The sequence below is a fragment of the Octodon degus genome, unplaced genomic scaffold (genome assembly GCF_000260255.1).
Source record: "Octodon degus isolate 3935 unplaced genomic scaffold, OctDeg1.0 scaffold00002, whole genome shotgun sequence".
Classification (NCBI taxonomy): domain Eukaryota; kingdom Metazoa; phylum Chordata; class Mammalia; order Rodentia; family Octodontidae; genus Octodon; species Octodon degus.
The window spans coordinates 3841429-3865470 of record NW_004524578.1 but is presented as its reverse complement, the minus strand read 5'-3'; the positions used below and the strand labels follow the sequence as shown (position 1 = coordinate 3865470).

Sequence of the window (24042 nt, the reverse complement as noted above, 5' to 3'; positions counted from 1 at the left end):
AGCAGCAGGCCTCTCGAGACAGAGGATAAGGCAGATTAATAGCAGCAGGCAAGGCTAAGAAGTCCAGGCCAAGAAAGTGTCAGATTTATGTGAAGTATGTTTCTTTCAAACTGTTTCAGAAACTTCTGAAGACACAAGAAAAGACTCTCAAATGTTTACCACACCGAGTCCCCCTCCCTGAGTCCCAGAGAAGTGTGGCCATTATGAGAGAAATCTCCCAGAAAGAGAAGCAGGCCCATTCTGAGGTGAAGTGAGATCTCTGAGTGACTACAGGCCTCGCTGAGAAGCTATTTAGCCACATTAAAAGAGAGCAAAAGAGGTGGGACTCCTACCCTGCCTCCCCAAGCCAGGCCCACTCCTGGGCATCCTTTTTTACCTTCCCATTTCCTGCCCATTTCCATATGACTGGAGTGGTGCTAATGCTAACGACAACAGCATGAACACCTAATGCCCACTGGGCACTTATGTGAGCCTGACACTATGCCCAATACCTACTTCATTGCAGCTCACTCTAAACCTAGGCAGCAGGGTCATCGCTGTGACAGCCACCATGACCACTACCATTCATGCCTGATCCTGATGCTCAGAGGGCCTCTGTAATTCTACCCACAAAGCTAATGCCTGAAAGGTGGCAAAGTCGATCTGAGCCGAGCTTTGCATGCTCTTTTCCTCTTCCTGCTTCCGGGTGCTGGCAGGCAAATGTACTCAGCCTCCTTCCCAGGGCAGAGACCATCTCACTGGAATTTCCTCCTCTATGCTGTAGATGTGGAAGAATCTAGGACAGGCGCAGGGGCAGTCGGGGAGACCCTATTCGGAACTCAGCCCCAAAATGCTTCTAGGCCTCTGTACCGCCTTGGTACCATGAACAGCACAAACAGAACGTTACACTGGTTCAGTGTTCATTCAGTTCTTTTTTATTTCTCCTCATCTGTGTGTTCAGTTCCTGCAAGTATTCCAGGAAGTATACCTTGCTGGGCAGGATAGATCTGGCCATACCACCCTCATTTCTAATAGCAACACAGGACATGTCCTTTTCATGTTTAAAAAGGAAGAAAGCATACGATGAGCTCAATTTTACTTCTTCAAGGCTGAAATGTAATGTGTGAGTGTCTCCAGCAAGAGACTCACGCAGCAGGTGGGGCTTATAGAGGGGCCTCAGGCATCAGATCTGTGTCTCCCTGAGAACCCAGAACCCCGGACTCCAGAGTCAGACTAACAAGACTGCACAGGCCACACTTCAGCCAACCAGCAAATGGAGGTTACTGCAAGTAGGAGGATGCTGTTAAAAACTTTAGCTGGCTATTTGTGATTGGCACTGAAGAAGAGTAGAAATTGAAACCTGATATAAACTTTACCATGTGAAAAAAATATAAGGTATTAATGCTATTGTTTCAAAGAGAAATTGAGAATTGCATTCTACAATCTGCATATTTATAACATTTAATGTATGTAGCGAAGTTTTTCAGGTGCTATTGACCAAAAGGAGTCTGCCTCTTGCACCTCTTACCTTCTCAGCTTCATCCCACATCTCCTTCTCTCCTAGAAAGGTTTCAGGCCTTGTTGATAGGTTTAATTGAAAGGAAAAGCCAAATGCTGAGTAAACAGACTGCAAAAACTGCAAGCACTCCTTTATTTCTTCTTCAATCTGAAAGTAGAACAAGTGAAATACTCAAATAGAACACCAAAATAAATGCACCTATTTTTATTTTTGTTGATAAAAACATTCTTCATATCAGAATGGACATGAAGCCTGATTTTTTTAAAAAATGTATTTAGTACAGGGTCTACAGGGTCTCACTACACAGATTGGACTCGTGGTGATCCTCCTGTTTTTCAGCCTCTCAAAGGCTGGGATTATAGGCGCCTGCCACTACGCCCAGTCTCAGTTGACTTCTCAGTGTGTCCTAATGGGCAGGGCCAGCATGGCATTTCGGGGATCAAACCCTGGTCCCTTCATCTGCCTAAGCAGGCACTTTAATCCACTGAGCTATCTGGCTGGCCCTGAAGCCTGATTTTAGTAGAGTAAGAGTCACTGCTTTGGTGACCCACCCGTCCCCTCCTTGCACCCTTTCCTTGTGTGCAAACACATGCAGGCTGCCCAAGGCTCCTGACCGTGGAAGGGGATGAGAAACACACAGGCCTGGTACTACAGCATGAAAAGGGATGGCACACAGCAGAAAGAGGTGGGAGACTGCCCAGTGACAGCCAGCTGCCTGCAGAGGGCATTACTGACTTATTGACCCGAATGAGAGGGCCGTGAATGTTGGAGCTGAACGAGTCCTCAGAGACCAGACAAAATCTTAAATCACAGCGACTTGGGCAGACACAGGGATGTGTGAGGCTAACACCGAACCTGTGACAGACGCGGCGTTCGTTGTGCTCCTGCCTACCTGTTCCACCGTGCAGAAGATGTGAGCATCATCCTGCTGGAAGCGCCTGACTCGGGTCAGGCCACTTAAAGTCCCTGATAGTTCGTTTCTATGCAGAACTCCAAAGTCAGCAAATCTAATGGGCATTTCCCGCCAAGATCGAGGGCGGTGGGCAAACATTAGACTAGAAAAGATGCAGGAGAACAACAGTTTTTACACAGCAAAGAATGATTACGTGACAAGAAGTTGCAGGTAAGTCTTAAGATTTGTGAATTCCTTATTCTTAGATCAAATTATAACACTTCTATGAACTATAATTGGTGTTGTTATTAGAATTAGTTTCGTTAGTGGAGATCTCAGCGAGGGCCTTACAGGTGCTAAACACGCATTCTCTCACTGAGCTACACCCCGCCCTCTTCTAGGAACCCAAAACTTCCATTCGCAGCACTGCCGTACTCTAAGAATAAACTCTGTTATCACTTCCAGAAATGCTGTTACCTGTTTTCATCTATCCAGTGAATCTCTACTTATTGTTTATAATCATTTTAAAGCCCTCTGCATAGGATTATTAACCAGTCTTCAGACTGAAGAATCACATAACCCAAAAACACAAAACAAGAATTTTAAAATCTAATTATGATGAAGTATGCTGTGTCTACATAGAGAATCTACTTCACCTTTAGTACTCACCAGTGTCCTGGGCAGTTCATGGGTTTGAGGGCAAAAGTCTCCTTTTCAATATCAAAGGTAAACATGTTCTCACTGTAATGCTGCCAGTGGCCTGAGGTTTCCCAGAGCTTACTGTTGTACACATTGGGAGACAGCACTTCTGTGAAGTTACGGCTGTGATATTCCTCCTACAAGTAAAGGCATTAAACACTAAACCCTGCCAGGAAAGAGCATAACTCCATGCAAAGTAACACTGTGAACACAGTAAAGCTTTTAAGAACTTAAGATCGGGGTTGGTGAGATGGCGCAGTGGTCTAAAGCACCTGCACAGGCAAGCTTAGGCAGGCTCAGGGACTGCGGTTTGAGCCCCAGCACCATACATCTTGTCAGCCCCGCCCTCAGGGCAGGCTGAGCTGACCAAAGAAAAACAAGACAAAACAAAACAAGAGCTTAAGATCATGTCAAACTACTTCATGATTCATGAGTCTTCAGTTTTAGTTGTGGTAGTTTCTGGACCATGAAAACAAGATTTATGTGTGCACAATAAAACATTCATGAGTGTTCTTTTATATAATATTATATAGTATAAATGTTTTAGTACTCTGAAAATTAGTAATTAAAATACAATAAACAAAGACTTCCAGAAAGGTGGCAGACTGGTAAGCAGCAACAAATCAGCTTCTCCAAGATCTGGAGTCCAGACACTGAAAATAACAACTCAGAGAATAAAAGGAGGGAGGTGGATCCCCAGGACCCAGAAAAGATCTGAAGGGAAAACTGGAGCCCGTAGAGAAAGTGAAGACACAGACCACACCACAGACAAAGGAAGGGGTATCTATGTTAACCCAGGCTTCCAGCTTGTGGTGTAACAGAGGAGGATCGAATGCATAAAGACACAGTGAGGGCGCATGACTGCAGAGACCTCCAGGGAGAAAGCTACCAGGAGAAAAGGGCATTGGATGCTGTAAGCTGCAACACCCAGTGAGTGACTCCAGTCTAAGCAATTTCCTATCCCTGGACAGGGTACTTGGTTGGACGTAATCTTAGGGAGGGGCCCACTGACCCTGGGACTTAAAGTAGCCATTGTTTGGCTTATCTCAGGGCTCCCCACATGGAAATCCCACAAAGACTGGCTGCAGGAGATGTCCAGAGCCAGAGAGCCACGATCAGGCTGTTGAGAAACACCCAGAGGCCAGGGTCAGCCTAAGCTTCTGTGGATTGGTACCCTGCCCTAATGCAAGTTTGCTGGGAGCACCGAGCACAGATCTAAGCTCTGATCGCCTCCTCTGTGTACCGGCAAGGGCAAGTCATGCCCTGAACTGGACCCTACCATGAAACTGCAGATCCACCACAGACTTGAAATCACAGAAACATTTTTTTTCCTTTGCTTTGTTTTTCTTGTTATGGTTTTTTAAAACTGGTTTTATTTTTCATGAATGTGAACACTTTTTTTTGGTTTTGTTTTTCTTTTTTTCATTTTTTCTTTCACTACTGTTGTCTTCACCAGTTTCTCAAGGCTTAAGCAATCTTCCTTTCTCCTTCAGCTTTGCTTCTAAACTAACTCTGTGTCTGTGTCTGGTCTGTGTCTCTGTCTGTCTGTCTGTCTGTCTGTCTGTCTGTCTGTCTGTCTCCCTCCTCCCTCCCTCTCTCTGACAAGGGGTCTTGCTGTGTGTTTCAGACTGGCATTGAACTCACTATGTAGCCCAGGTTGGCTTCGAGTTCACAGTGATCCTCTTGCCTCAGGCTCCCACAGGCTGGGATTACAGGCATGTGCCTCTACACACAGCTCTAAACACTTTCTATTTCTCTTACCCCTTTTAAATTTTTTCCTTTTAGAGTAAAATCACTCCGCTGAGGTGATATTTTCTGATCTGCCTCAGGTATCACTATATAACTTGAAGCCTTAATCTATGGTCAAAGGGGACAAATAGTTTTCACAACTTGCAATTTTCTAGTCTGTGCTTCAGCCAAGGTGACACAGTTGTTGTGACCAGCTGATCTTCCTTGTATGCCAATATCTAGATTGCTCAGGGCTTATCACAATGCCATCATTTAGTACCAAAGAGCTGGGTGCTGGGCCAAACGGCAGCAACCTTTTAGCCCTAATAAACTGAAGAGGCAGGCTTTTGGGACAAACACAAAACCCAAAACCCAACTATAATGAGAAGGTATCTCTGAAAAGTAGTCATTTCCTAAAGAAGTCTCCCTACTAGTAAAAAAGCCACCTTTCATATGCAATTTATAAGCTTAAACACAGAAAACATACAAACAAACAAAGAATTGAAACAGCAAAAGCATAGAAGCAAGATGAAACCCATAATACCCAACTCACAACGACAAATCAAGGGAACACTGAAGAAAAAGAAATATAAAACCTAGTACAATCCTGTGAAATGATGATGGCGGACGTAGCAAAACAGATCAGTAAGTTCTTTGACACAAACAAAAGTGGGGTAATGAAAGTGATGATGACCATACTTAAATGACTAGAGACTGGTGTAGATACAGATTTTAAAAAGAAGTAGAGCTTAGGAAAGACCACAAAACCATGAATGGCCAACCTAGAAAAGAGCTGTATTCCATAAAACAGGCACAACTAGCAATCCAGGGGATTACAGATATTACTGAAAATATATGCAGCAGAGTCAACCAAAGTGAAGATAGAATACCTAGAAGACAGGGCTGTGGTTGGCCACCATCAAATGAAAGATGTCTTAAAAACAGCAAGGAACTATGACAAATCAATCCAGTGGCTGCTAGATGATACAAAGAAGTAAGATTAATCAGAATCAATAAAGAATCAGAAGATAACACAAAGGCCTTAAAAAAAAAAACTTACTGATAGAAGCAATGACAGAAAATTTCCCATGCAGGTTGCTAGGGTAATAAGAGCCCTTCCTCTCCACTCTGTGCCTCCTAGACACACAGCAACCAGTCAGGAAGATCCCAGGAAACCAAAAGATGTGACTGAGGAGAGTTTCACCCAGGAGCCTCTTACACCCCTGGTGGGAACGCCAAATAATAGTCACTGCGGGAAATAAGGCAGCATTCTTATAAAGTTCAGCAGAGATTTGCAATATGACCCTGAAATCCCAGAAGTGAAAACTTACCCTAATATGAGAACTGTGCTTGCATGCTTAAGGCAAGTCACTGACAACTGCTGCTAATGTCCCTCTAGGTGGGAATGGATAAGCAAGCTCTGGTGTGGCTAAGCAATGAGACACTACTCAGCAACTGATAGACCTAACGTAGATGCTCTCAAGGGGGCTATGCTAAGTGAGCCACATCTGTCAAATGCCATCATTATATACTGCAAACATGTATTCATACAAATATGTATTTAACTGCCTGGCACGTGCAAGGTCCTGAGTTTGATGCCAATGCCCAAACCAAAAACAAATAAAAACTTAAAAATAGCATGTTACTCAACAACAGAACACACTCGAAGGGCAGAATTGACTTTCCTTCAATCTTTTGAAGAGCCACAGACTCACCAGCCTGTCAACTGGAAACCCCAGAGGGCCATGTCCTAGAAATAGGGATGAAAGAGAATTAGGCTGATTCTCATTAAAATGGAAGTGGAGCCTAACCCAGCTCGACTGATGAGAATGGTTGATCATCTTTAGTCCTGGCAGAGGCTGAAAGCTCCCACAGGAGAAAAAAAATAATTAGATCCTCTACAATTACTTTTATATATTAAAAAATTTACTATATGTAAGGGAAAGACACAAGACCTTGTAACTGAAAGCAAGAGAAAAAAGCTAAAGTTACAGGATATTTTTATGCATGAAAGGACTAATTTCTTCACGTAAGTTATCTGGGAATTCAAAGCACTCAGCCTCATCCATGTCCGCCAAGCACTCTCATTCCAAGCCTAAAAGACCCCCTCCATCCCAACCGATGCCCTTACCTTCACATTAGAGACCACTGGGACTGTGCATTTAAATGCCTTTATTATCTGCAACCCACACAATCAGGCCTTGAGCCTAATCATCAGCCATGTCTGTCTTGCATCTACAAAAGACAAGAGAGCCCTTTAAGGCCACCACAAAGACTTCCTGTTGATTCTATACCCATTCCACCCTGAACCTTCAGTTCCAGGTGCCAGGGGCTGTGTGGAATTTCTAGCAAAGATAACACATTCAAAGCAGCAGCTGTGATGGGTCACTACCCCCTGCCCAAATTTCTGACAATCTTCAGCGGCACTTCAAGTCTCAGTTCTCTACCTTCTTTTATATATGACAGGTATCAGGCCTCAGAGGTCAGCATCAGGCTCCAGGCACACAGTGCAAAAAGGAAAAGATGGAAAACAAGACGAGGAAAGTACACAGGAGAAGCAGCACATTCCAGCACAGCGCAGGGTCCTGAGTTCAATCCCTGGTACCACAAAAAAAAAGAAGAAGAAGACGAAGAAGAAGACGAAGAAGAAGACGAAGACGAAGAAGAAGACGAAGAAGAAGACGAAGAAGAAGACGAAGAAGAAGACGAAGACGAAGAAGAAGACGAAGACGAAGACGAAGAAGAAGAAGAAGAAGAAGAAGAAGAAGAAGAAGAAGAAGAAAGTTCCTGATAAAAGTGGTTCTCAAGTGAGAGATGTGTGTAAAGGAGGAAGAGAAAGACAAGGGTCAGGAAGGAAGGGATTCAGAACAGGAGAGACATGAGGGAGTAGCCAGAATGCTGATGAAAAGCAGTCCTAAGATATTCATTCACAAGACTCTCAGTGTCAGGTTAGTGCTAGAGTGAAAGGAACAAATTTTTTAAAAGTTTTTACTGAACAGCCACACAAACCATTGCAGAATATGCTACAATGAATTTTAAGAGTTTTTGAGAAAATGTCCAAGGGTGAATTAGTGATAGACACATAGAAATCCAAAACTTTAGGGACCAGACTCATGTTGCTTAATGAGAAGGATTCACTCTGTGAACTGCTTCATTAGGCTACTTCACGGGCATCACAGCATGCAGTTACACAAACTCAGCTGACGACAACAAAACAATCTTATGGGAGTGGACGCTTGCCTGTTACATCACAGGCAATACAGTCTTATGAGAACACACAGCATACGCACTCTGTCCCTGGCTGATACCTCATTATGTAGCACATCACTGTAACTATTAGCTACAGGAAAGGGCAAGAATGAAAATGAAACCCAGTAATGTACGCAGAGCACATCTGAACGAATCTGTGTAATCCTAATCACGCAAACACTAAGGCCTTGCCAACCTATCATCTTACATTACAGGCAGGCACTTCACAGTTGTCTCCACTCTTCTCTGAAGCTGCCAGTTCACCTGGGAAGCCTGCCACAGACAAGGGGAGGTAGCAGTGGCCCCGGGCCCTCATGAGGAGCAGCGCTCACAGTTTAGCGTCCTGTGCCCTCAGACACTGCACCCTCTCTCCTCTCCCCAGGAGACCCACGCCTCTTCTAACACTGCTCTCTATATTCTACACGCTCCAGATATTTGCCTACATACTAGGTACATTTTATGAAATCTAAGAATGCATTTAGGAAAAGAAATCAATCCATATTTTTACTAGAAAGTACAATCTGATACTTTGCTTTTAGGTTCCAAGTTCTTATTACATTACTAAAATAAAATTAATGGAAACATCTTACCATTTAATTATAAGAGAAAATTATAAAGCACAGTTGAATAAGAACAAGATATTTTAAAAGTTAACTTACTCGTATGAAGTCCGTAAGTGTATTATAAATGAAGGCTCCTCTAGGAAGAAAAAAACAACTTCCAGGACTCAGATCATGGAAAAAGAAAAGTTCTTGTTCCTAGATTGAGACAAACATATATTTCATTTTTAAAAATTGTATGTATTTAGTCCAGGGTCTACAGGGTCTCACTATGTGGATCAGACTCATAATGATCCTCCCGTTTGCAGCCTCCCAAGCCCCAGGACTACAGGTGTGTGCCACCACACCCAGTCTCAATCACCATCTCAGTGTACCCCAGGGGCAGAGCTGGCACAGCACACCAAAGATCAAACCCCCGTTGCGCTCTGCCTAAGCAGGCACTTTAGTCTGCTGAGCTAACTAATGGGCTGGCCCAACAAATACATATTTCAAATGTCATCTTTTGTTCTTTAATATTTCTCATGCACATAATGCACTAAGAATAAAGCATGGCATATCCCAGTACTTTCCCATTTTTTAAGAAGCAGGCATTCCAAAGCTCCTTAAGACCTATCCCTAACTGGATGATAAAGCATGTAAAATTATGATTCATATTTATGATTACTTAGCACTGAATGTAGCTCTTCTGGCATCTGTTGTTATTTACTGTTAGGTTTTTTTTTTTATGTGGCATTTAGGACATGGATTTCAAGTCAAGACAACATGGAAAAAAATCCCAGAAAGGTTACTGCAGGAGGTGGCTTCAAGTACCCGTGGTCGCTCTCCTGGCTGTCGCCTTCTGAGAGTCTGCACCCACCCAATGCCTGTCTTCAGAGCAGCCCTGCAGGCTGTCCTATTGGATACATGAGGACAGGAAGTCGCTCAAGCAGACACAGGCCCATCACAGACCACAGTGGTCAGAGGCAGGACTGAGACTGAAACCCCAGAAAACCTGTTTTCACATCTCATTCGTTCTACAGAATGCCTTGCCTCCTAAATGCAAAGTGTGCTATCAAGTGTACACAATTTTAAAAAGCAACTTTATTCATATATCATAAGAAAAGGAGGCATTTTTAAAAATTATATAAAAGATACAGAAAGAACAGTTGCTAGAAGACATCTAAAATATTAGCATGGAAGAACTCAACAGCTATCAAGGAATAACAGCAAAAAAGAAAGGGACAAAAAATATTATTTTTAAGAGTTGCTAGGAGACATAACCACAGGCAACAGCAAGGCTCGTGTGTGTGTCAGCGGAGATGAGCATGCGAGGCATACCTTCCCAATCTTCCTGTGATCCCGGTTCTTGGCTTCCTCTTGGAACTTTTCCCATGTTTTCATCATTCTGGTGTCAGGAAAGGATATCCCATAGATCCTCTGCAAGGTTTCCATTTCAGGATTGCCCTCCCAATATGCTGAGGAATTCTAACCACCAGACAAGATTTTGATCAGCATATCAAATATCTGGTTGTGCGTTCGACCACTGTTAAGGACATACAAAATTTCCCACTGCAACCTCCATATTGCTAACCAAAGAAGACTTTCTGTACTGCTGGGAAGAATCTGAAGTTGATTCTAGTTAAACCCTGCCAGCCCAAGTCACACTACTAATCAGTAAATTATGTAAAGAGTCTGCTGTGGATTCTAGAAGCAAGAATGAGAGAAGTGGAGAGGGAAGGACGAACAGCAACTGTGACTACCAAGAGGGGTGCAGCAGAGGCAAGAGGCCAGGAAAGGGAAGCCCAGTCTCACTGTCTTCAGCTTGGGGCCCAGGGTGTAAAGAGGTGAAGCTCTCACACGGGCCCACATTCTATTTGTGAGAAAACTAAGGCCAAAACAGGCAAGGACTCCAAGTTAGCCCTCCATCTCTCGATTGCCAAAGCCGTGTTTTTGCTATTACACCATCATACTCCCTTTTGTTATTTCTTTGTCCTCCAAACATTAATCTCGTAGACTGATGTTATTGGGCACATTAGACAATCCTAGAAAGCCAGAACCCAGCCGTCTCCTGGATTCCGTAGGGGATGAATCCCATGTTTCCAAGGTACCAACACACGGGGATGCTCAGGGCCCTCATACTAAATGGCACAGTGTTTGCACAAAACCTGCACACACCTCCCTGCACCCTTTACATTGCCTCCAGATACCTAATACGAAGCACAGGTTATGTAAACATTTGTTATACTCTAGTGGTTAGGAAATTATAACTCAAAAATTTGTGCATGGTCTGTATAGATGTGATTTTTTTCTCAGACACTTTCATTCCACAGTTGGTTAAATCCAGGGAAGTGGAACTCATGGATACAGAAGGACAACTATATAGAAAGCAATATTCTTAAGTGTTATATAAAAAAGAAATGCATTTTAGCACTTATAGTAAGGCTAAATGATAAACAAAGGCTACACATAGTATTCTAATTATAAAAATTCTAACATTACTTTTAATCAAATGATATTTATTATTATTTCATCATGTTCAAACTATAAATGTACAAGTGAAATTCCTTATCACCAGTTTACTTTAGGTTTCTCATATTTATAAATTAAAAAATCTTTACCTTGAAAATTTTTATGCTTTTAATCTTTCCTGTGTGTCTTACATGGGGACCTTTACAAAGGTCAATTAGTGGACCGCACCTGTAATGAAATACATGGCACATGCTCAGACACAGCGTTTGGACTCCTCCTTGCAAGCCATTGTCTCATCTGCTTTAAGTGAAGGGTTTAACTTAAGTCTACGTGGTGGAGGAAGTTCTAATTTAGGGTCATGGAGAGAGGCAATTCATGTAGCCTAAAACCCCAGCCTTCCTTCTTTTGCTAAAATTCCAATACCACAATATGTCCTCTGATAGCAGGATCTAAAAAAGCCACTTTTAACTGTCACATTCCAAAGCTCTCTAAAAACCTTTGTCATAAAAATAAAAAAATCTGTCCCTCTAATTAATTAATGTGCCCTAATTAATTGAACTACTCCCCCTGTACTAATTTTCAGGACTGACATTGCCTGCAATTTACTCATAACACATTAACTGTACATTACACCTTAAAAATGAATGGCAAAAGAAAAGTAAAGAAACACGTAGGGATTTCTTTGCTTGCTTTAAACACTCTCTGGTTTTACGGCGAAATGCTTTGTGGTTCGCAGTTCATTAAAGGTGAACATGACTTGTAGCGCACAGCTCAGACAAGGGTAGGATCATTATTAAAACATTCCGGTCCACAGCTAGGGTTTGTGCCCATATACAGTGGACAAGAAGCCCCAAATCTCACTAAGCACAGATTTTCTTCAAGTATAGAACTATCACTAGAGTAAATGCAAATAATGTGGGTAAGATGAGAGGTTACTTATGGTAACAACTTCAGTTAGTTACTTAACCAACGGAAGGGATATTTAGTGTGGCCTTAACTATCCCAACCAATTTGAAATAGTTCTAAAATTTATTGGTCAAAAAGCTGAAAACTTACAATGAGTACAAAAAAACAGTGGCTACAGACAAGCAAATAAAATGATGCTCTCAACATGACACTGTCAATTCTGTGAACAAGCAGGCCGCTGATCCTTTGCTTCAGGTTTTCTAACACTCAGACATGCCAGAGGAAAGCATGCCAAATCAACATGAAAGCCTTCAATATTCTAGTCTTTAAATAATCCCTTAGAAGAAAAGGCCTTTCCCCAAAAATTAAATACAAGCTATTCAAATTCATAGGATACAAGAAGTGTCTTCTTTCTCTTTTGGTTTTTTGAGACAAGGTCTCACTACATACTTCAGGTTGGTCTTGAGCACACTCCATAGCCCAGACTGGCCTTGAATTCACAGTGATCCTCCTACCTCTCAAGTGCTGGGCTTGCCGGCATGTACCACTACACCTGGCAAGAAGTGTCAATGTTAAAAGTCAAAAAGAAGTATCAATGTTGACCTAAGTATAGTTCTCTAAAAAAAAAAGAAAAATCCCCAGAAGTCAAGAATTAGAAGTCAGAAATTTAAAACAGTCCATCTCTTCAATATTTTCATTTATTTTTAAAAATTAAAATGGTTATAGTAACATTTATATTATAGATAAAAACTGATAAGAACTTGTTAGGTCAAAGCGGAGTGGCAAAAATAAGATAAACATGGTATTTCCCATCAATGTTAGAGGGTAGTGAGCTCGTGTTATAATTTTTTCCATAATTTTATTGAGAAACAAATAGCAATGAGACAGTTTCAAACCAAATTGGTAGGTCAGTTTCAATAATTAACACATTGCATACATTCTTCCTAGGGGTTAATTCATGTTATAATTTAACAGCTTTGCACAAAGGTAGTATGAGTCCTTCAGAGTACAATAAACCAGGGAACCTTAAGTACTTCACCAAGAAAGTGTTGATAGGACAGGACCATGAAGACCCCAACATCAGGGACACACAAAAGGGGGGACAGCAATTATCCAAGGGGAAGTTTAAAAGGCTGGTAAATACCAAGTAGCTCAGGAGCGTCATGTTAAATAAAAAGAACTACGGGATTCCGGCATGGAGCTCACCTCTTACCCAGTGACCCTTCCCCACTTTAGGCTACTCTCGTATAGTCTCATGAATGTCCTCCTAACACACAAGGGGTGATATATTCAGACTGGATCACAGACTGCACTCCGATGAGGCAGAGGGTCACCATGGAAGATGATGGCCTGTGTGGTTCCCACTGCCGTGTTAACAAGAATGTGGAGCGAGGCATAGGGCACTGTGATTGCAGCACCCTGGGAGGCTGAGGGTGGAGGATGACAAGTTCAGACCCTCCCAGGCAACTGGGCAACTTGGCCAGACTCTGGCTTAGAATAAAAACTTAAAAAAGGCTAGGAATGTAACTTAGTGCACAGGTGCTGAGTGCAGTTCTTAGTACCACCAGGAAAAAAATGTGGAAAGAAGAAACAGAAAGCCCTTTCCTTCTCCAGTATCTCCTCAAAATGTAAGGCACTGAGTTGATGAAGCTTCACCCCCTGGGAGAAAGATCTTATAATAACTAACTCCCAGGAAGTAAAAATTGATAACTACAACAAACTTAAAACTACAAATCAGCATTTCCTCTTGGTGATAACATTTTAGGTCTCCCGACTAAAGTAGTAATCAGTATGCAACCTTACCAATACACTACTCCTCAGAAAGCACAGTGCTTCTATTATAAGCCTTCAGGCTGACCACAGCGGTGCACACGTACACACACAAACCTGTAAACTGTGGTAGTTGGAGTGCTGACCTTTTCCTCCAGAATCCGGCACTTAAACTTATTGTACTACAAAGAAAAACATTTACATATTATTACACAAAATGTGTGAATAACAAAAGAAAAGTCTACTCTTCTCAAGAACCAGTGAGGCTGTCTCCTGTGTGTACGGCACTGAGACACAAAGAACACAGGGAGCCACAGCCTAGGGCCATACTGTGCAATGTGGACCTGTAGCCCACAGGGCTAACACACACTCAGATAAGCTGTGAGCACAAGAGCTGGGAGGCATGGTGTGTGTGGGGGAGGGAGATACAGAACAAGTTATTGGCACCTTTTACACTGGCTACCTGTTGAAATGAGTTTCATTGGGTCCATTTTGATTGGGTTAAGTAAAATTGTATTAAAAACTAATTTCATCTTTGTTTTATTTTAAACTGTACCTGCAGGGGCTGGGGAGATGGCTCAGTGGAATAAGCACTTCTCTGGTAAGTGCAAGAGCCTGAGTTCAATCCCTGGTTCCACCAAAAATTTTTTTAAAAAATAAATAAATAAAATAAAAAGATAAAAAAAAATAAACTGTACCTGCTACAAAATTTAAGGCAACACAGGTGGTTCAATATGTAGATCCCTTATAGTTCCAGGGTATAGACTATTCTAGAAGATTCAATGTAAACTGCATGAAATAAAATTCAAAGTATGTATACATATATGTTTTAATTTTTTTAAAAAAAATTTAGCATTGGGAATTGAACCCTAGGTCTTGCTCAAAGTATATTAAGGAACTCAAAACAGAAAACAACAAACAAAAACGACAAGGGTACACACATAGACTCCGCTGCTTAGAAGACAGAGGTGTGAAGCCAGTCTAGACAGCAAGACTCTGGCTCAAAAACAACAAAATTCATTTGAAAATGGACAAAGGAGTTGAAGAGAAAGTTCTCCAAAGATCCAAAGCAGATAGCCAAAAGTACATAAGAGACGGTCAGTGTTACTAAGTCATTAGGGAAATGTAAATTAAAGCTTGAATGAGATATGACTTCACATCCACTAGGACGGCTACTGCACTGCGGCTGGGATATGGCTCAGTGGCACAGAGACTGTCTGGCAAGCACGAGGTCCTGAGTTTTATTCTGGTACAAAAAAAAAAAAAAAAAAAAAAAAGACATGCAAGGATGGCTATTGCAAACAAGCAGAAAATAGCAAGTGTTGGCACGAATGCAGAAAAGTTGGAATGCCAGTGCATTGCTGCGGAGCTTCTTGACCTATATTCATGTGAAATTTTTCAGGAAGCAGATGAGGAGGGAAACATCACAGGAAGTGACTAGAAATAACCTCATACTGGTCACCAGGCTGTGGGACAATGTGAGCAAAGGCCAATTTTTGGGGGTGGTGGTGGTGATGGTGGTGGAGCAGCTGGCTTATGTTAACTGCTATTATATGCCTAGTAAGAGGGCTTTGAGTTTTCCCAAGTTACCTTGAACATGTCCAGGAGGGTTTCCCTGCTGACTTCCAATCTTTCAAAAGGCTGCTTTTCTCTTATAATGGTTTTACATATGTTTTCCAGGGTTGCCAACTCGGTGCTGGACACAGCTCTAAAAACAAGAGCCCCAAAGCATCAGTGCAGGTCTTCCACACAGTGTGCATGGCCCTTTCTCCTCTGTCCCACAGCCTGCATTACTACTTGAAGCACTTTCTAAATTGAAATGATGTTTTACCATTTTATTATCATGGGGCAGAACTAACTGCTCTCTAAGAATTAAGCTGTGACTCTATTCTTAATTAGTATCATGAGCTAGTGAGTCCCACATTAACTAGTACATCATGTCATTCTTTCCAGGGAAAAGAAGGAAAACACTGGAAAGTAACCTTTGAATCTAAACTCACTAAAAAACAATTTCCACAAATGATTAGCCAATTTCCGGTGACATTAGCCAACAGTTACTAAGCTAACATGTGACCACTATAAAACAATGAAATAGGCCAGGCGTGGTGGTATGTGCCTATTATCCCAGCACTGGGAGGCTGCGGCAGTAGGATTGCTGCAAGTCTAAGGCCAGACTGTGCTACAGAGTGAGTTCAAGGCCAGCCTGACATGCATAGTGAAACCCTGTCTCAAAAAGGAAAAAAAAAAAAAAAAGAAAGAAAGAAAGAAGAAAAAGAAAGATAGATAAACATGGCATTCAGAGGCCAGTACTCGGCAGTGTTACCTGTCTTCAATGAACATGTCATAGTAAAATCCATTTTCAATGGGTGGGCCGTAGCACAGGTGGCCTCCATAGTAGAGTTCCATGGCTTCACCGAGAATGTGGGCACTGGAATGCCAGTACACCTGCAGGGAGTGGGACAGAGAAGTCCTCAGCTACTAACCTATGACACGTGCCATGTTGACACAAGTGAGCAAGTAGATAAACGTGAAGGAGATTCATGCAGGACTTCTGAAGGAGAATCTTCCATGTCTGCCTGGAGCAGAGTACTTTCTGGGCCCTTCTTGGCGCCCCACCAGGGCCCCTAGCGCAGCTCGCCTGCTCTGCGGAGCTCAGCAGCAACAGCAGAGCTATGCCACCATTTCCTTCTGCGTGTGCAATGGTAGGGAATGACACCCTCCACTGCTACCAGCAAGCAGAGTGGCCACGTGGAATGGCGACGAAGTCCCAGAGTGGGAGAAAGCTGAGGAGTGCCAGATGCCGGTTCCCTTCCTCTTTCTCCAAGGTACCCTCTGAGGACTGGAAGCAGGCAGCCGAACAGCTGCTTGGGATGTTACTAAGTCAGGGAGACTTCGCCACTCTGTCCTGTCTTCACACATGTTCAGCACGTGACTGTGGAAGTCCGCAAGACGGCTCGGGGACAAAGGGTGGTACCAGGGGATGCCAGCTAACTGCCCCAGAGCAGCATGTACATGGTTAAGCCACTGTCGTCCTAGGGCGGGTTAGCAGCCCTTCAAGTTCAGAGCGCTGATTTGGCCTCAAATTCCTAAGGAATTAGATTTAGTTTATGGGCAACTAAAGTTAACTAAATTAGCTCAGTTCATGGATAAAGAATGTATTAGTTTATGGATAATGAAAGACACCAAATACAGGCCAGTGCCAATGGTGCGAGGCAACTGGGCCCACTGTCAGTACCTTCTTTCCCTTTCTTAAGTGGGAAGAATTATCGTTAGAAAGCCGTTTGATACAATAAATTGGAACAGAGGGTGTACCAGGCCACTGAGCACCTCTGCACAATCCGACCCAGGGAGCTCGGCTGTGCACTGCACGCAGACCCTGAGGGCCAGCCCTTGGCCTCTCTCTTCTGGATGCCTCACGGGTGTGCAGGCTGGCTGCCAGCATCTGCTCAGATCTCCTCGGGGTCCTGTACACACCTACGTAGCGACTGAGCCAAGCGCGGTTTTAGGTGCTGGGGGGGACAGAGTGCCACAAATACATACAGCCCCCGTCCTCACACACTTACAGCCTACTGGAGTAGAGACAGTAATAAACACACCGAGCCCGTGAAGGAGTCCAGGCGTGGTGCGCACACCTGTAATCCCAGCGCTGGGGAGGCTGAAAACAGGAGGATCACTACAAGTCCCAGCTGGGTAATGAAATCCTGTACCAAATACATAAAATGAAAAAAAAAAGAATAATGGTAAAGACCCGACTTCCCAGGGCCGCAGTCTAGCCTGCGTGGCTGATATGTAGCAGCTAGGACAGAGGAGCTCGAAATGTTTGGAGAGGTGAGGGTGGGCAAGCGGCCAAGCCGCCCCCAGGGAAGGATGGCTTTGATTCCAAATATATTTGGAACCATTTGTTTTAAGTAAAACAATAAATAAATAAATAAATAAATAAATACATATTTACATACATACATAAACCAAGCTCAATGTGTATTTTGTTTTGTTCCAGACAAGGTTGCACTATATAATTCAAGCTGAATTTGAACTCACTTTATAGCCCAGGTTGATCTCAAAGTCATGCTGATCTCCCTGCCTCAGCCTCCTGAGTGCTGGGATTACAGGCGTGTACCGTCAGGCTGGACTTGTCAATTCACATTTTAAAAATGTAGAGGAATGAATTTCAGGGGAAGGAAAATAGCTTCTAATCAGTGGCATAGCAGGGTGTGGGCAGATTTGTGGGCAGTGGCCATGGGCCTACAGCAGGATGGAGCGGCTCCAGACGTTAGTAAGGTCCAGTCTACTGGGCTTTCTCACCTCCTGGGACAAGGGCAGTTAAAGCTAACAGTTGCCCGTTCCAAGACTTACGCCTTCTAAACAGCATTTAGACACAGTATAATTAATATGTTCTTTAGCTAGTTCATTGTTATACTTCATGAATTTTAACCAGAAATTATGATACAGTTCTTGTTCTACTGCAGGTTGAATTTTTGTGAAAGTACCAGGCCACTTAAAAGAAAACTGCAAAGTTAAGGTGAGAAATCATGTCAGAGCTACACTAAAATGTGGCGTTTATTTTATAGAAAGGTATGTTGATAAATATTTAAAGAATATTTGAGTATTGATATTTTTTCCCAATTCTCCTACACATACTATATTTAAAATAGATGCACTTTTTAAAGTTTATTAAAATGCACTTCAAATAAATACTGATTTACTGATTTAATAGCTAAGGCATTCTAACTTAAGGAAATAATTGTTTTAAGAAATGATGATAAATATTAATTACTTAACTATATATCTCTCTATACATATATATATATATTATATATAGATATTTGTATATGTACATTCCACAAATGTTTACTAAATATCTATTAAACTCCACTTTTAATTTTAAATCTTTTTTTTTGTTTTTGGCTGGCTCAGCCAGTCCTGGTGGTGGGCCTGGCATGGCATGTGGTGCCGGGGATCCCATCACGGTCCCTGCACTTGCTTAAGCTTGCCTAAGCAGGTGCTTCAGTCCACTGAGCTATCTTGCCAGCCCATCTAATTTTAAATCTTGAAAGGCAAAAAAATCCATCACTCTTTACTTTGGTATGTGGCTTCTTCCAAACATGGTTTATAGCATAAACACCAAAGCTTAGCGGTTTGGATTTTAAACACTTACAGCTTGGGCCTCCTCATTATCAAACATGAGCAGCTCGAGAGTGGAGTCCCCTTCCAACGGGCGGTCAAGGTCCCACAGCTCCCCATTCACTTTGGCTATCACTGTGTTTTCAGCCAGCTCTTGACTAGAATGAGAAAAGCCACCTGGGAGTTAACCTGCTAAGCTGGACCACTCACCTCCACCTGGTTTAGGAGAAAGACACTGTGGCAACGGATAAGCACTGAGTTTTCTGTGGTGTCTGTGCTGCAGCAGCTAAGCCTCTGACTTAACTAACACAGCAATGAAGACCTGCTAAATAATAAAACGGCTTAGGAGAGGGACAGTGGGTTGCAAGAAAATACTTAAGGTGTAGACAGCCAACACCCTTGCTAAGCCATTACAAAGTATTTGATAAAAACTTTCAAGACAGGGCTGGTCAGATAGCTCAGCAGATTAAAGCACCTGCTTACGCAGACAAAGGGGTCAGAAGTTCCCTGGCCTGCCCCAGGGGGGCGCTGAGACAGCGAGCGAGAGGGGGTGTGGCGGTGCACACCTGTCATCCCAGCTCTTGGGAGGCTGAAAAACAGGAAGGATCACTAGAAGTCCAATCTGTGTAGTGAGACCATTTATTTATTTATTTAATTATTGGCGGAATCAGGGATTGAACTCAGGCCCTTGTGCTTGCCAGGTTAGTGCTTATTCCACTGAGCCATCTCCCCAGCCCCCCGACCCTGTATTTAATATGTTAAAAAAAAAAATGAGCATAGTGGCACACAGTGGCCTTGCTGCTCATTAAAGAAAAAAAAAAAAACAAAAAAACCCCTAAAAAGCCCTTTCAAGACAAACTGCTGTGTTCAGCAGCACATGAGGAAGCTGATACAAAAAGGCAGGATGCTAGTATACATTAGCTAATTCTCGCTGCTTTCAGCAAGGTAACACCAGAACAGGATAAGGTCAGCTGCAAATTATCTAGGTCACAAGGAGAGAGATGGGACTGGTTTTGCTAAGGGACCCCTGTGGTCTAGAATTCAAACTGACTGAGAGTCCAGGCACGCAGGGCTGCACATCATCGGAAGGATGATCATCTGTTCCAAACTGCAGGAGGGCTGGGCTCTGACAACCCTGCTCAAAGCCACTTACTTGGGAGACACGCAGCGGGGCCAGAGGAACTGAAAGAGTTAGAGCAAGAGTGCTGCCCTCCCACCAGCCATTGTTTCATATGATTTCAGTCCATTCAATTGAGAGAAAGTGGAATAAGTCAACTACAAAAGCCACGTGACAAAAGGGTAAGGCGTCTGTCTAGGAGGATCCTCTAAGGGAGATTACTTCTATGGGAACTGCTAAGCAGCCGACAGACCAGAAGCCCAGTCCTCTGAACTATCTGAGATAATCACACTGCTAGTCAAACTACAAGACCTTCTTACCAACAGCTGAGACCCTCTGTCCTTTACAGGGAGCTGGGGCCCAGGAGTGCCCTGTAAGCACGGGCTATGCAGACTGTACAGGCCCAAGAGGACAAACCTGCCTGCCCCTTGGTGCAGGAAACAGCTAGGAGCCTCCCAAAGAAAAATGCCAGGCCTGCAGAGGGCTGCCATGGAGAGAGCGCTCTCTCCTCTGCAGAGAGCGCTCTCAGAGAAGAGAGGGTGGCCAGAAGATGGGCTGACACAAGCGCCAACAGTGGATGTCACAAGTGCTTGAGATGATTCCAGTGTTTTCTGTACACTATGTCTGCTGTGCTTCTCCTTTTCTCCAAACAGAGACTTTAATTGTGATGGTCTATGTTGGAAGTACACATGCATGGTGCGACAGACTCATCTGTTAGTTGGTTGCTGAGAGGTACCCTTGAAGGGGGTTCAAAACCTCTGAAATCGTGACCCCAAGAAACCACACCTCACTTAAGTTGCAGGGGTCAGGCAGTATGTCTCAGCAGGGGGAAAAATCAGGGAAACCACACCTTTCACAAGAACATCCAAAAAATGAAATACTTAGTAATCAATCTCACAAAAGATAGAAAAGGTTTATAGAGTGAAAACTATGGTATGCTGAGAAGAGATTGAAGAGGATTTGAGAAAATGGAAAAATATTCCATGCTCCTGGATAGGAATAACCAACATTGTGAAAAAGGCCACACTCCCAAAATTGTTATACAAATTCAATACAATCCCGATTAAAATACCATTAGTATACATCACAGAGCTACAGAAAACTTTCCTCAAATTCATTTGGAACCAGAAGAGACCCAGAATATCAAAATCAATCCTGGGAAACAAAGGGAAGGCAGGAAGAATCACAATCCCTGACCTGAAATTATACTATAAAGCTCCTGTGATAAATGTTAGCATGGTACTGGCACAGAGACAGACCTGAGGATCAGTGGGACAGATTAGAAAATGTAGACACATCTGCAAACACACTCGGTCACCTCATCTTTGACAAAAGGGCCAAACAGACTCACAGGAAGAAAGATAGCCTCTTTAACTCAGCAGTGGGAAAGTTAACCAACACTATCCTTAAAGCCAGTCCAAAGGGCCAGGGAGAGAACTCAGCAGCCTAAATGCTCGCCTGGAAAGCGCAAGGTCCTGAGTTCAAGCCCTGGTACCCCTGGCGCCCAAAAAAGTCAGTCCAGCAATCTGGCCTGTAAAGGAGTAGTGATTTTCTCCCACATATTTTTATTAGAACTTTAGACTTTGGACCTTTTAGTAAGGAAGGTATTGTGCTCTGATATTTTATTACTTGTCTCAATGGCCTTTGTCAAAAGGCAGAAGGAAAAATCCATTACATTTAACTTATCCAACTGAACAAAAAAAAAAAATATTTTGGCTAAGAAAACATTTTCACCAGGCTCTAGTACAATACTTAATACTATCATCTCTAAACTATCTCCTACTTATTTGTTTAGTTACCTAATCTCAGCAGCCACGTGGTAAGGTGTTGTTTTCCAAACCTCCCCTTCCACTGTTTTCCCATCAGCCACCCTCACTGTGATCACATTGCTTGTGTTCTGTTTTTCGTAAACAGACAGTAAGTGCTGATGATCTTTCTTCAATGTTTCAAATAGCTTCAATCTTTCTTTTATGAAACTTGGTTGTTGCACCTGAAAATTATTAGCAAACAGTGAGGTTAACACACAGCGCCCACTTGACTGCCAGGCACTCCGCTCTAAGTTTCACCCCTCATGCCTTCCCAGCCCACACAGGTCGGGTCTACATTTCTCCCCTAACCCTCTTGAAGACTGCTTTCCACTTAGCTAACTCCTTCCTAGCTCTACTGACTGGCTCAAAGCTCAACCCCTCTACTACCACCAGGCGTGTCTCCCTTCTCCACTATTTACAGCATGTGTATAAAGAATCACATCCATATGGCATTTGTTGCCATACACAATATCACCCCATATCGTAGGAGGCTTGGTTACTGACCATGAACACCAAAATCCAAGGATGCTCAAGTGCCTTAAATAAAATAGCACATCATTTGCATATTAACCTATGCAATCCTTCTGTATAATTTATTATCATCAGATTATTTAAAATACCCAATACAATATAAATACCATGTAAATAGTTGTAATATTGTGTTAACTGAGAGAATAATGACCCAAGTTCATTACAAAAGCAACTTTTCCCCCATTTTCAATCCATAGTTGGATGAATTCATGACTGTAGACTCTCTAAATACAAAGATCTGCCACCCAATTTTGCTTCATTCTGCCACTGTTTTGCCTGCATTTGTCTGAACTCTTCAGCAAGAGCCAGACTGATCCCTTCGAAGTCACATGTTACTCCCTTGTTCCCATCAATTTTTTTTAAAAATGTATTTGGTTGTTGCAGGGTCTCACTACACAGCTCAGACTTGTGATCCTCCTGCTTTTAGCCTCCACAGCACTGGGATTACAGGCATGTGCCACCACACCCAGGCTCTGGCCAGTTCAGCCCACCCTAGAGGCAGGGCTGGCATAACATGTGGTGTCAGGGACCAGGGATCTGGGATCGAACCACCGTCCCTATACTTGCCTAAGCATGCCTAAGCAGGTGTTTTAGTTTGCTGAACTACCATGCTGGCCCCTCCACCAAATCTAAATGCTCAGATAATACTTTCTGGTAGTTTTAGTGCTTTATACTTAAAATACAGGGTAGCTTGTTTCCTTAACACAAAGGATGAACCTTGCTATCTCAAATACATTACAGAGCACTTGAAGCTGTGTGGCTACCACTTGTCTGAATTGAGATACCTCATATCCTAATATCTAAGGTGGTAAATAGGTTGTGTCCAAATAATAATTAAATTAGTAATAGTGTACTTAACAAAGACTCTGTGCACACTTTTAAAATTATAGGTGGTACTTTGAATTATTTCCATACCAATGACTTACCTCACTGTCAAGCCCATTTTCTTTAAGTTGCTTCTTTTTAGTGTCCTTTTCTTGGCTTTGACTAGGAGAAGGCTGAAAAATTCATTACAAACCACTTAGACAATAGCAAGTAAGAGCAACCCATCTGAACTGGCGGTCTGCAAATGCTACCACCTAGCACCGTCAACAGGCAAGCCACCTTCCAGGCTTCAGTCCTGTGCATTTTGTATTCTTTGCCTATGCACACCAATCCTTTAAAAACTCTCCCATTACACTGTAACGAATAATGTCCCAGGGAAAACGCGTGCTAGCTGTCAGCCTCTTTTGATGATACTTCACAAAAATGTTGCTGGTGTCCACAGTTACCCCCTGGCCAAAAACTGAACATGCCAGTCTGAAGTCTTCAGGGCTGACTATTTCATAGGAAGATACCTTTTCCCCTAATGATCTAAAATATTAAAAAGCTGTATTAAATAATGTTAAATATACGCATCTCTTCAAAACAGACCACCAAAACAAGCAAACAAAAAAAGCAAAAGTACCTGTTCTAACTACCTTAGAATTAGAGGTCAGAGGAAATTGAAGCTGTTGATATTGCTGGCCAAGAAAAGAATAAGGCACCTTAAATGTTTCCGTCCTTTTCCCCCCCACACAAATGAGAATGCTACTTCTGTTACTGAGAAAACTGTGCATCAGGTTAGCTACCGTAAAGGGGGAGGAATTAAACCCATTAGGTGAGTTTGGCGATTGCTGGAGACATGGCTGTTTCCAGGCCTCAGCAGGACCGGGCAGGACCGGGCAGGACCGGGC

General features: G+C 42.8%; 1 protein-coding gene across 1 annotated transcript in view; it reads right to left on the bottom strand.

Annotated features, from left to right (window-relative positions):
• Nucleotides 1–24042, bottom strand: part of Tarsl2 (threonyl-tRNA synthetase like 2) — a 93733-nt gene that overhangs the window by 12597 nt on the left and 57094 nt on the right. The window contains exons 2-13 of the mRNA XM_023709845.1: nucleotides 23254–23325; nucleotides 21788–21978; nucleotides 18906–19029; nucleotides 16074–16195; nucleotides 15341–15458; nucleotides 13868–13932; nucleotides 11224–11302; nucleotides 9944–10090; nucleotides 8726–8824; nucleotides 3060–3226; nucleotides 2391–2553; nucleotides 1508–1645 (exon numbers count right to left, since the gene is read on the bottom strand). Coding sequence (XP_023565613.1) covers nucleotides 1508–1645; nucleotides 2391–2553; nucleotides 3060–3226; nucleotides 8726–8824; nucleotides 9944–10090; nucleotides 11224–11302; nucleotides 13868–13932; nucleotides 15341–15458; nucleotides 16074–16195; nucleotides 18906–19029; nucleotides 21788–21978; nucleotides 23254–23325 — 1485 coding nt within the window. The remainder of the gene's footprint in view (nucleotides 1–1507; nucleotides 1646–2390; nucleotides 2554–3059; nucleotides 3227–8725; nucleotides 8825–9943; nucleotides 10091–11223; nucleotides 11303–13867; nucleotides 13933–15340; nucleotides 15459–16073; nucleotides 16196–18905; nucleotides 19030–21787; nucleotides 21979–23253; nucleotides 23326–24042) is intronic.